This window comes from Oncorhynchus tshawytscha, unplaced genomic scaffold, assembly GCF_018296145.1.
Source record: "Oncorhynchus tshawytscha isolate Ot180627B unplaced genomic scaffold, Otsh_v2.0 Un_scaffold_1528_pilon_pilon, whole genome shotgun sequence".
Lineage (NCBI taxonomy): Eukaryota > Metazoa > Chordata > Actinopteri > Salmoniformes > Salmonidae > Oncorhynchus > Oncorhynchus tshawytscha.
The window spans coordinates 554,004-567,500 of record NW_024609832.1 but is presented as its reverse complement, the minus strand read 5'-3'; the positions used below and the strand labels follow the sequence as shown (position 1 = coordinate 567,500).

At 42.1% G+C, this 13,497-nt stretch overlaps 2 protein-coding genes across 3 annotated transcripts in view; one reads left to right on the top strand and one right to left on the bottom strand.

Moving 5' to 3' along the window:
- Window positions 1-9,253: 9,253 nt before the first annotated feature.
- On the bottom strand, window positions 9,254-12,803 carry LOC121846184 (growth hormone secretagogue receptor type 1-like). Of its 2 annotated transcripts, none has more exons than XM_042319518.1 (2): window positions 11,309-12,803; window positions 9,254-10,612 (listed from the first exon to the last, which is right to left on the bottom strand). In XM_042319518.1, exons 1-2 carry the CDS (start codon window positions 12,150-12,152, stop codon window positions 10,464-10,466), a joined length of 993 nt encoding a protein of 330 aa, XP_042175452.1. In that variant the 5' UTR covers window positions 12,153-12,803; the 3' UTR covers window positions 9,254-10,463. The 2 variants fall into 2 exon arrangements, with proteins under 2 accessions (XP_042175452.1, XP_042175451.1); XM_042319517.1 differs by having other exon boundaries at window positions 9,254-10,799; window positions 11,309-12,797.
- A 426-nt stretch (window positions 12,804-13,229) lies between these two features.
- Window positions 13,230-13,497, top strand: part of LOC112253677 (phospholipase D1-like) — a 28,549-nt gene continuing 28,281 nt past the window's right edge. The window contains exon 1 of the mRNA XM_042319515.1: window positions 13,230-13,325. The gene's annotated coding sequence lies outside the window, so the exon portion shown is untranslated. The remainder of the gene's footprint in view (window positions 13,326-13,497) is intronic.

The following is a 13,497-nucleotide window of genomic DNA, read 5'->3' as shown; positions in this document are numbered from 1 at the left end:
TTGTTGGGAAAACCTGTAGTTGTTTCATTATTCTGTATGTCTGTATCAGTGCCTTTTTTAACATGGTAACCAAATGTCTGTCCTTGTCATCTCCTCTCTGACACACAGAACTGGCTCTTATCCATAGTCATGTGACCATCACGTCATAACACCAATAATGGTGGCTTTAGAATGGTTCTGTCATGATTTCACGGTTATGACCAGCCTGTGTGGTTTTCTGTATGCATTAAGAGATGTAGCAAACCGTTAGCCAGGTTATATTGGTAAAGATTTTAGACAGCTGGAGCGAACACACAGAGTGTCTTCAGAAACGTTACCTTTTCTGTTTTTAAGGTTATGTTGGTGTCTGTATTGGGATTTAAGCACAGGCATGACGTACCGTACAACTCTGAGGGGGCACTGGTGGTTAAATAATGTACACTCTTAGAAAAAAAGGGTTCCAAAAGGGTTCTTCGGCTGTCCCCATAGGAGAACTCTTTTGGGTTCCAACCCTCCAATGGGGACAGTCGAAGAACCCTTATATGCTCTAGGTAGCAGCTTTTTTCCCGGAGAGTTTCTGAAGGTACTCTGAAGGTGAAATAAGGTATGAAGGTACTCTTTACAGTTACTGTAACCAGTGCTTGAAGAGGACGGCAGAAGGTGGCGGTACTGACTTTAATTCTACCGTTTGAGCCGGGATTCTGTTAGAGTTTCCATTATTCAGACAGTATGACGCGACTTGAAGACTCAGGTTAGCTCCGCATGGCTAATGCCCTAGGCTTCAGTTCCAGGGGCTAACACAGTCTTGGGACGATGTACAGTGCCCCCTCAGTGGGAAGGTGTGTGGTGTCTCGGGGAGTCAGAACAATAGTTGCCTTAATTTGTCGTTTATACTGCCTAATGTTATAGATTAAGATGTGTTTGATATCATATCTGTTTGGTTTATTTCTGCCAAAGTCGAGGCTTGTGTCATACCATTTTACTTTGTGTGTGTGACACACACACACGTTCCTTTCAATGTCATCTACGTTCTCAAGGGTTCCTTGATGTTCCCTCTGTGACCACACAGCATTATTATTCCTGTCACATTATTATCCTCTCAAAAAGGAAAGACATAACTTGATCTGTGATTTACGCTTCTTTCATATTTTTGTTTTTATGTAGATTTTTTTTGTGAAGCTAAATGTATTAAATGTTCTATTGTTAAATATACTACCCCTTTATTGAGTCTTAACACGCTGATTTCACACTGAAAAAAGGTCAAAAAGACTACAACAATCAAATCAGGATGTCAGTCAGACCGATGAGGATGAGGATGATGAGGAATACTTTTCCCAGCTTGTCGTCGTATAAAGAGCCTTAGTGATTATTTTGTGTCCAGTGTTTTTGCTTAGAATTGATAGTCAGTGCAGAGTTATTATACGTATAAGAGATGTAGTATTGACGCTAAAATGAGGCAAGTACAACTAACAGATTATATGGAGCACTTTTAAAGCGGTAGACCCTTAGCCCACAGGGTAAGTGTCTGTCCTGCGAGAACCGTGATGCTTTTCATCAGACATCTTCTTGTTTTGATACCAGACACCCACAGCTGCCCGCCGGGCACTCTGTTACATTGGCATTACTATGTCGTCTGGAGTTTTGACTACGTCATTGTTGTGACTGAGTCGTCTGGCACTGTTGGGTCATTTGGTGTTGCTGTGTCATACAGCGTTACTCTGTCATCTGACGTGACTTTGTCATGTTGTGTCCATCTTTCCTGTCCACCTGTCTTAGTTAGAAAAAAGACTGTTGATATGTCCTGTTGTGTTAACTCTCCCCCAAGCCTTTTACAGCCAAATCGTTCCTGATGTGTTAAATCTCCCCCAAGCCTTTTACAGCCAAATCGTTCCTGATGTGTTAAATCTCCCCCAAGCCTTTTACAGCCAAATCGTTCCTGATGTGTTAAATCTCCCCCAAGCCTTTTACAGCCAAATTGTTCCTGATGTGTTAAATCTCCCCCAAGCCTTTTACAGCCAAATTGTTCCTGATGTGTTAAATCTCCCCCAAGCCTTTTACAGCCAAATCGTTCCTGATGTGTTAAATCTCCCCCAAGCCTTTTACAGCCAAATTGTTCCTGATGTGTTAAATCTCCCCCAAGCCTTTTACAGCCAAGTAATTCCTCATGTCTAGGGACAGGAGTTTTCCCTGACCATGTGAATTGACCAGGATGGTTAGGACATATGGTCACGAAATACTCCTGTCCATACTCCCTAATAATGCCTAATGTTATAGGCTAAGGTTAGGATAATGGTAGGCCAATGTTAGGCCTGTGATATCACCAATAATATGTTTCCTAAAGGCTTTTGGCTAGTGTTTCCAGGGCTTGGCCCAGTGGCTACTTGTCAGTGTGAGCAGGGTACACCCTGTAAGATTTGTATTTAGGAAAATCTTTAGACCCTTCTGGTCCTGCTCACCTAGTGGGTCCTGAACAAAACAGATACTTCTGCCCAGTAACCCAGCAACTGTGCCTTCTGATTGGTTACTTTTTTTAGTCTGATTAATAGTAAAACAAATTGAAACTGAAAATATGGAATTTGAATATGAGAGTTTAGAGATTGAATGGGTAACTGTCCCAGATTAATGTATGAAGACTTGTATGTATTAAAAAAAATATTAGTCTGAAACCAAAACAACATATTTGTACCTCACACTTACCAAAACAAACATTCCAATGTTGTCATGGGCTACGATTTGAAAGGAAAAAAATTTGCATACATTTCTACTACTTTGTATTGTTAATGTTAGACTATTTCATATGCATTATATAAAATAAACCGCCATATCAATTTTAATGTATAGATTTTGCAAATACTACCCCTCTGTATGTAAGACCTAACTGTATCGGTAGCCTGTGTTATATAATATATTTATGCCCAATAAATGTTTAATTTTTTCTGACCTTGACTGAAACCTCTTGTTTTGTGTGTCATAGTTTATTGTTTGATTTCCTGTTCATACAGTGGTTATATGATATGCTTTGTGGTGGTAGGAAAAATACATAGGCAAGTCAGTTAAGAACAAATTCTTATTTACAATGACAGCCTATCCCAGATGACGCTGGGCCAATTGTTCACTGCCTTATGGGACAGTCACAGCCGGATGTGATGCAGCCTAGATTTGAACCAGGGACTGCAGTGACACCTCTTGCACTTAGACCGCTGCGCCACTTGGGAGCAACCACATTGCGGTTGGTTAGATCCCATGTGCCATTTCTTGCAGTTGGTCCCTTTGCCAGGCAGCAAAACTGCTCTAGGGGCCCAGCGCTGTGACTGACCTGGTGCCTCTCAATGTGCTTGCTTGTGTGCCGCGTGTGCATGGAGGAGTGTTTGTGATGATGAGATAGTCAGGCAGTCAGACTCAACAGGGGACTGGTATTTATCACTGTCGTCACAACACTCTCTGAATAAGGAATAGTGTCATTTGGCTCTGGTCACTGTAGTGCACGATATATAGTGCCTTCGGAAAGTATTCAGACCACTTGACTTTTTCCACATTTTGTTACGTTACAGCCTTATTCTAAAATTGATTAAATAAATAGAAAATCCTCAGCAATCTATACACAATACCCCATAATGTCAAAGCGAAAACAGGTTTTTAGAAATGTTTGCTAATTTATTAAATATAAAAACTGAAATATTTATTACTTATTTATATAAGTATTAATACCCTTTGCTATGAGACTCAAATTTTTGCTCAGGTGCCTCCTGTTTCCATTGATCATCCTTGAGATGTTTCTACAACTTGATTGCAGTCCACCTGTGGTAAATTCAATTGATTGGACATGATTTGGAAAGACACAGACCTGTCTATATAAGGTCCCACAGTTGACAGTGATGTCAAAGATAAAACCAAGCCATGAGGTTGAAGGAATTGTCCATAGAGCGCCGAGACAGGATTGTGTCAAGGCACAGATCTGGGGAAGGGTACCAAAACATTTCTGCAACATTGACGGTCCCCAAGAACACAGTGGCCTCCATTCTTAAATGGATGAAGTTTGGAACCACCAAGACTCTTCCTAGAGTTGGCCGCCTGACGGAAGCCACTCCTCAGTTAAAGGCACATGACGGCCCACTTGGAGTTGCCAAAAGGCACCTAAAGACTCAGACCATGAGAAACAACATTCTCTGTCTGATGAAACTAATATTGAACTATTTGGCCTGAATGCCAAGTATCACGTCTGGAGGAAACCTGACATTGTCCGTAAGGTGAAGCATGGTGGTTCTTTTTCACTATATATTTTACCTCTTGGGGATGTCATTCGAAAACATAATGTTAACTTTTCACTGCTATGCGGATGACACACAGCTGTACATTTCAATGAAACATGGTGAAGCCCCAAAATTGCCCTCGCTAGAAGCCTATGTTTCAGACATAAGGAAGTGGATGGCTGCAAACTTTTAAACTCGGACAAAACAGAGATGCTTGTTCTAGGTCCAGATCTTCTGTTGAATCTGACAATTAATCTTAATGGTTGTACAGTCGTCTCAAATAAAACTGTGAAGGACCTCGGCGTTACTCTGGACCCTGATCTCTCTTTTGACAAACATATCAAGACTGTTTCAAGGACAGCTTTTTTCCATCTACGTAACATTGCAAAAATCTGAAACTTTCTGTCCAAAAATGATGCAGAAAAATGTATTACTTCTAGGTTAGACTACTGGGTTAGAGGTTAGACTACTGGTTAGACTACTACTTTCCGGCTACCTGGATAAAGCACTAAATAAACTTCAGTTAGTGCTAAACATGGCTGCTAGAATCCTGACTAGAAAAAAAAATTGGATCATATTACTCCAGTGCTAGCCTCTCTACACTGGCTTGTTGTCAAAGCAAGGGCTGATTTTGAGGTTTTACTGCTAACCTACAAAGCATTACATGGGCTTGCTCCTACCTATCTCTCTGATTTGGTCCTGCCGTACATACCTACACGTACGCTACGGTCACAAGACGCAGGCCTCCTAATTGTCCCTAGAATTTCTAAGCAAACAGCTGGAGGCAGGGCTTTCTCCTATAGAGCTCCATTTTTATGGAATGGTCTGCCTACCCATGTGAGAGACGCAAACTCGGTCTCAACCTTTGTCTATACTGAATTATCTCTTCAGTGGGTCATATTTTTTATATTAATTTTACCTTTATTTTACTAGGCAAGTCAGTTAAGAACAAATTCTTATTTTCAATGATGGCCTAGGAACAGTGGTTTAACTGCCTGTTCAGGGGCAGAACGACAGATTTGTACCTTGTCAGCTCCTTGTACCTTGTGAGTGTAGTCTGGCTCAGGAGTGTGAAGGTAAACGGAAAGGCTCTGGAGCAACGAACCACCCTTGCTGTCTCTGCCTGGCTGGTTCCCCTCTTTCCACTGGGATTCTCTGCCTCTAACCCAATTACAAGGGCTGAGTCACTGGCTTACTGGTGCTCTTTCATGCCATCACTTGAGTGGGTTGAGTCACTGATGTGATCTTCCTGTCTGGGTTGGCACCCCCCCTTGGGTTGTGCCGTGGCAGAGATCTTTGGTAAGTTGGTGGTTGAAGATATCCCTCTAGTGGTGTGGGGGCTGTGCTTTGGCAAAGTGGGTGGAGTTATATCCTTCCTGTTTGGCCCTGTCCGGGGGTGTCATCGGATGGGGCCACAGTGTCTCCTGACCCCTCCTGTCTCAGCCTCCAGTATTTATGCTGCAGTAGTTTGTGTCAGGGGGCTAGGGTCAGTTTGTTATATCTGGAGTACTTCTCCTGTCTTATCCGGTGTCCTGTGTGAATTTAAGTATGCTCTCTCTAATTCTCTCTTTCTTTCTCTCTCTCTGAGGACCTGAGCTCTAGGACCATGCCTCAGGACTACCTGACATGATGACTCCTTGCTGTCCCCAGTCCACCTGGCCGTGCTGCTGCTCCAGTTTCAACTGTTCTGCCTGCGGCTATGGAATCCTGACCTGTTCACCGTGCTACCTGTCCCAGACCTATTATTTGACCATGCTGGTCATTTATGAACATTTGAACATCTTGGCCATGTTCTGTTATAATCTCCACCCAGCACAGCCAGAAGAGAACTGGCCACCCCTCATAGCCTGGTTCCTCTCTAGGTTTCTTCCTAGGTTTTGGCCTTTCTAGGGAGTTTTTCCTAGCCAACGTGCTTCAACACCTGCATTGCTTGCTGTTTGGGGTTTTAGGCTGGGTTTCTGTACAGCACTTTGAGATATCAGCTGATGTACGAAGGGCTATATACATACATTTGATTTGGTGGCAGCATCATGCTGTGGGGATGTTTTTCAGTGGCAGAGATTGGGAGACTAGTCAGGATCTAGGCAAAGATGAACAGAGCAAAGTACAGAGAGATCCTTGATGAAAACCTGCTACAGAGCGCTCAGGACCTCAGACTGGGGCGTAGGTTCACCTACCAACAGGAAAACGACCTTAAGCACACAGCAAAGACAACGCAAGTGGCTTCGGGACAAGACTCTGAATGTCCTTGAGTGGCACAGCCAGAGCCCGGACTTGAACCATCTCTGGAGAGACCTGAAAATAGCTGTGCAGTGACGCTCCCCATCCGACATGACATAACTTGAGAGGATCTGCAGAGAAGAATGGGAGAAACCAAATACAGGTGTGCCAAGCTTGTAGCGTCATACCCAAGAAGACTCGAAGCTGTAATCGCTGCCAAAGATGCTTAAACAAAGTACTGAGTAAAGGGTCTGAATAGTTATGTAAATGTGATATTTCAGTTATTTATTTAATAAATTAGCTAACATTTCTAAAAAACATTTTTTGCTTTGTCATTATGGGGTATTGTGTGTAGATTGAAGAGGGGAAAAATTACAATTAAATCAATTTTAGGATAAGGCTGTAACCTAACAAAATTTGGAAAAAAGTCAAGGGGTCTGAATACTTTCCGAAGGTACTTTAGGGAATAAGGTATCATTTGAGGTACAGCCAGACATGAATCACATCTATAATCCAGCCGACGCTGTGAAAATATGCAACCTTCACATTCAGTTTTAGGGAGAATCTCCTATTTAATGGCCACTATAACCCTGGCTGAACCGTGTGTCTGGAGAAGAGAGCAGCGCAGAGGAGAGATGCACAAAAGCACATGCAGCCTCTTCTTCGACACACTGATTTGTGCAGGAACATTGCCATCGATCCTCTCTCTCTCTTTACCTTTCTCTTCTCTCTCAGCCTTCCTCTCACGTTCTGTCTCTCTGTCTCTCCCTCTCTCGCTCCCCTCCGTCTCTCAGTGTGTGTTTGTTTGAGTGTGTGTGTGCACCAGCCTGTCCAGCAATAGCTTGTGATTTATTCCCAAGCGGCCTCGATAGCATCTCACTGGATAACAGGAGGCATTAAATCACAGAAATAAAATTCTTCCTCCAGTCTCTGAGACACACACACTGCATCTCACAAGTGATGCAGAGTAACTCATTGACTCTTTCTATATCTATAATTTCTGAATCAATCTTTTCTCAAGTGCTCTCTTTACTTCCAAGTTCCTCTCTCTGACTCATCCTTACCTCATTCATTAATTTCTCCACTCCTCATATTCTATGTACCACCATCAATGTCTTTCTCACTTTCCTTCTTCCTCTTTCCATCCTTCGTTTCTCTCTCTGACCTCTTTCTTTCCCTCTCTCCTCCTGTCCTTACTCTGTCTTATAGGACTTTTTGATCAGGCAACTCAGAAAGCCTCAGATGTGACAGAAGGGTCCTTTGAACCTAACTTGAAGATGGTTGTCACTTGTTACCACAACCACAATGTCAAAATTGTCTTGTCGTAAAATTCATGAACACAAAAGTGTACTTTTCAGTCTTAAATTAAGGTTAGGGTTAGGCATAAGGTTAGCAGTGTGGTAAAGGTTAGAGTTATGCTTAAAATTATATTTTAGGGAAGAGAAATTGTAGAAATAGGCAGGGTGTAGCCATAATTATGGCTGTGAGAACTAGTGACGACCCTTGAGGACGGGTGGCTTTGAGGCTGCCTGACTTAAAGGCACTGAGACGAGAGGAAAGTAGAGGAGGGGAAATAAGAGAGGAGAAGATGGGGGAGAGGTGAGGATGAAATCTGTGTGTTTGTAGGCTACCCATGTGTGCACTTCTCAGTCATGACGGAGTTAAACTCCCTATGTCTGAAATTTAAAAAAATGACACGTTAACAATGTTGAATCATTTTTATCTCCCGGAATGAGTTCAGACCAAGTTGGCAACCTGATGATATGGATCAATATTAAAATACATACAGTGTTTTGTTCCGTTATAGTTTGTAAAGGCATAGTACAGATTATTATAGCGGTACAAACATGGATACATAGTTAAGCGTTGCATTAATTTGGGCTGAAGCGCCATGTCTGTAGTTGCATTTCCACGTTTTAAGTCTTTTTCCAGGTGATGTTTGTGGATTGGTTTGCAGATTGGTTCTGCAGTCCTTACTTGTAGTCTTTAAGTCCATACCCAGCCTGGTCTCATAGACTAGACGTAACATTGTCAATGAAAATATGGGACACTCAAATTAGTATGATATGTTAAGTTTTGTATGGTTACATAAGACAGATGGTTACTCAATATAAAAATGAAATACAGTGCATTCAGAAAATATTCAGTTCCCTTGACTTTTTCCCCCCCAAAAAGTCACTCCTCAGTAAATTGCACATGACAGCCCGCTTGGAGTTTGCCAAAAGGCACCTAAAGGACTCTCAGACCATGAGAAAAAAGATTCTCTGGTCTGATGAAACCAAGATTGAACTCTTTGGCCTGAATGCCAAGAGTCACGTCTGGAGGACGTACTGAGCAAATGGTACTGAGTACTGAGTAAAGGTTCTGAATACTTATGGAAATGTGATATTTTAGTTTTTTATTTGTAATAAATTAGCAAACCTTTCTAAAAACCTGCTTTTGCTTTGTCATTATTAGGTATTGTGTGTAGATTGATGATGAAAAAACAAACAATTTAATCAATTTTAAAATAAGGCTGTAATGTAACAAAATGTGGAAAAAGTCAAGGGGTCTGAATACTTTCCAAATGCACTGTAGGATGATGAGTACGTGTATAATGCAGATGTCTAGTAACCCAAAGGTTGCGAGTTCATGATGGACAACTTTAGCACATTAGCAACTTTTCAACTACTTACTACTTTTTAGGTACTATGCAACTACTTAGCATTTTAGCTAACCCTTCTCATAAGCCTAACCTTAACCCTTTTAGCTAACCCTTCCCCTAACCTTAACCCTACCCCTAACATTTTAACCTAACTCCTAAACGTTACCATAACCTTAATCCCTAGCCTAGCTAACATTAGCCACCTAGCTACAATTCGTTATGTATCATATGTTTTGCAAATTCGTAGCATATTGTATATATTGCAGATTCGTGTTGCAGATTCATAACATATTGTACGTTTAGCAAATTTGTAACATATAATATGAATTCTAATTCATAACATATCATATGAAATGGATGGACATCCACAAATTAATACATACCATATGAAACGTAACATATTATACTAAATGGAGTGTCTCGGATTTATGTACAGAATAACATGAAATGCTCTGAGTCCTGGTTGCCATGTCAGAATTCTGGAGTCCAAAGCAGTGGCTGCTTTGTAAGTACTTATAGGATAAGCCAAGACTAATACCAATCAGATTGAACTGTTACTAAGCTGGTATTTACAGAGTAAGGCTGGCGGTATAATTAGCCTACTGTACATGCTATCGTAGCAAAAAAATGTTACCTATATCTACACACACTGCCAAACACACCAACACAGTCACTCACCATAAACACACACACACCAACACACGACGTCACTCACCATAAATACACATACCCCAACACACCCAATCACTCAACATAAACAAACACACACACAGTACTTCAGTCCCTCTCTTTCAGGGTACAGAGAAGTGATTCAAGGTCTACAGTGCTTTTCTTTGTCATCCAGAATACAGTTTACATATCAGTTAAGGCAAGCGTAATAACTATTTTGGTTTGTGTGTGTGTGCGTGTATGTTGCATGTGTGATTTGTAGAAAACACATAGGTGTCCGTTTCAAGAACTGTTTAATAGTTTTTGTTGCTAATGGTGTGCTTCTTTTTGGGTGACAGAAACGCCTTATAAATATTTTATAAAACATGTTCTCAAACGCCTTTGTCTGTCTTTGCCGGGCGAGTTGTGACATCAAAGCGACAGTCTTATTCAGAGTCCTTGAGGCTAATTCAATTAATATGTTCGACGCAAGGGCAGGGCAGACTGACCAAATTTCAATCAATAATCAACGTCCATGGACGTTATGCGTAAGCCGGTGCTCTCTTGGATTGAAGACCAATGAATCCTTGATGGTCCATAATGGTGCCTGTTTGAGTTTGATCAACCAGGGAAAGCAGTGGTCACTGATGAGAAACACACAAGAAGAGTTTGATCACAACAACTACATGTCAAAATCAGAGAAGTATATATCTATCGCCCATTCACCCTCCAAATTGGCTACAGTCACAGGCTAACAGTGGACTCTGTCCAGGCAGGTGAACTCTCTCCTTTGACAGTGCTTGCTGTTCTCCCTCTGGGTGGTTGAGTCTCCTGTAGACCAAACAGTTGGGCAGCAGCTGACCGGTACTTCCTAGACATGGTGTTATAGAGGACAGGGTTGATGGCAGCCGAGAGATAGAAGAGGACAGTGGAAACAAGGGAGCAGTACTGGGTGAAGAGAGACCAGAGAGGAGAGGAGCCCTCGGAGGAATGAGACATAAGGTAACGATGCAAGTGGAAAGGCAGCCAGCACAGGACGAAGGCAAAGACCACTACAGCTGGAGAGAGAGAGAAGGAGAGGGGAGACAGATAATAAATGTTTGTAATATTGGATTTCTCATTTTATGCTAATAATAATAGAGAGGGGGGAGTAGGAAGGGGGAATTGAGGGAGGAGGGGAGGCACATAAAATGTATTCCAACCATAAAACATGAAATGCAAATATCAGTAATCAGAGAGAGAAATGGCAGAAAGGGGTATGAGGGGAAACTATTGTTATGCCTAATTAAATTACTTTTGTAAAGCTTTACACGACTGGCTGTTATCATGGTTATTAGGTTACTGTGCTCACTGTATAAACATATACACAGCTTAATGTTATATCTACATTATTTGCATTATCCTTGTCTTGTTACAATGTTTGATTGATTTAATTCGTATCGGAACCAATATTTTTCATTTTTTAAATGTCTCCAATTCTGTGGCCTTTTTAAAATATTATAAACATATCAATTATGCCGTGGTTAAAACATGGTTTTGAATATGAGCAACATGTATTGCACCCTACCTAACATCTTGACGGTCTGTCTGTTGCTCTTGTCCCTGTGTGCTACGTTAGCTCCAATATTGTTCTCTCTCCGTCTCTTCCACAACCTTCGTCCAATCAAACTGTACACCACAGTCAAACAAAACACCGGCAGGAAGAAAAACACAGAGCTAACCAACGCCATGGCGGCTAGAAGCCCAGATTCAACCGCGTACTGAGTGGGTTTACACTCGCTAGTGTCTATCTCTGTCTGTCCTTCCGCCCCACCAGCAGAGTTTCCCGCCGCTGGGCGAGTCTCGTGCTCCACTCCCACCAGAACGAAGACAGGTCCCGCGCTCAACAGCGACACGAGCCAGAGAAAGACGATGAGCGCACGGACACGTCGCTTGGTGACCAGGCGTTTGGCGCGAAGTGGGAAGCAGATGGCCAGGTACCGCTCCACGGACAGAGCGGTTATATTCAAAATGGTTGAATAAGTGCAGCACTCACTAACGAACTGAAACAGCTTACAGAATGTATCTCCAAATATCCATGGCCTGTACTTCCATAACCGATACACATCAGGGGGCATACAGAGGAATATCAACAAGTCTGAGACAGCCATGCTACATAAGTAGAGGTTAGTGGTTGTTCTCATGTCTCTGTACTTAGACACGACCAGTATAGTCATTACATTCCCGGTCACTCCCGCCAGGAACAGGAGAGCACAGGTGATGGTGATTCCCATTAGAACGGGGATGGGAAAGAGGTTTTCGGGGGGCACGGGACCCCGGTAGCTCCCGTTAAAGTAGTAGTTCCAGTAGTTCTCCTCCCAGCTGCAGTTAACGGGAGAGAGACAGTCAGTTCGGTTGGGCCAGGAGCGCATGCTGCCAGCGGGTCATTCACGCGGCTGGAGGTTCTCCTTGGGGCGGCTGGCGCGCTCCTCTTGTCTCCGCATGTCCTCTATTCCTATTGAGTGCGTGTGTGTGATGCGTAAAGGATTTTATGGTTTTAAGCTCCTAGTCCGCCTCTATTTTAGAACAGTCTTGCACTGAAGCAATAAAACACACCTTCCCATCTTGTCTTCCATTTACAAAAGTATTTTACTTGTAAGAAATGAAGTATAGCCTTTGAATGTTATTAAATATATCACAAGCTAAAATTCATGTCTGAAGAAAGAAAATAATTACTCGAGCATCCGTTGAGCGCATTGTACAAAAGTATTAAACAAACATGAATAGGATCTGATATTCATTTTCCTATGGTATTGTTAGGGCTATATATTGGTCTAAATTACATAGATACATTTTTAAAATCGATAAATGATGAGCGAGAAAAGACGACCTTCTAAAACAACATCCTCCAAAAAGTGTCCCTCTCTTGCTCTGTCCCCTTCATGCGCTCTTATGCGTCAGATGAAAACACGGTAACCTAGACTGAAGGTGAGTCACAGTCAGGGTTTTGTGATGTGACTCTGGAAAGCTCCTCCAACCACTCAGCCAAGAGAAATGGGTAAACAACAAAAACATCCAAACAACATCCTCTATGAGTCTGTGACATTGAATATTATGCTTTCAGAAATGCAGTCCACATCTCTCTCTCTCTCTCTCTCTCTCTCTCTGGAGCCTCCTCTGTGATTTGATGAGAATTCTCCAAAGAGAAAAAAAACAACGTTTTTAAATATGGCACATTCACACCTCACATACATGCACATGCTCTAGTTTTTCTCATAATTGAATGGAGCAGGAACAACTGTCACAACTGAAAAACAGAGGGAGAGAGAGAGGGAGGGGGTCCTACTGGTAGCCCTAGCTTAGATCTAGCACGCCACCTAATGGTTAAAGCAAAGCCGGTGTGTTCGTGTTTCTGTGTGTGGCCAACAGTATGGCCAGATTATAATCTATGATGAGGGTTATTGGGTAGATTATTTCTCTGCCCTTTGCTCTGTGCTGTTTATCTATACAGGACATTTTAGAGAGAGAGAAGACACCTCAGATGACAGAAGTCCAGAGGTCTGATCACAGCAAGTCAGTGACCCATCAACTTTTCACTGAAACAGGTACTCAGTCTGTATGTGTGTGTGGATGTGGGTCCATGTGGGTCCATCTTTCTATTACTTTTCTAATTTTCTGTCTCTAGTAGCTACATTAACCAACAAAGACTAGCAATGATTGTGATATGTGGTTTTACTACTTTACTCATTTAGCTGAATGCATTGATTGTATGTCGCT

Excerpts from the sequence above, each read along its gene's own strand:
- LOC121846184 (XM_042319517.1), bottom strand. The coding sequence starts at position 12,152 with ATGCGCTCCTGGCCCAACCGAACTGACTGTCTCTCTCCCGTTAACTGC. Across the intron at positions 10,800-11,308 it reads ACAGACCGTCAAGATGTTAG|CTGTAGTGGTCTTTGCCTTC; the intron begins GTAGGGTGCAAT and ends CTCTCTCTCCAG.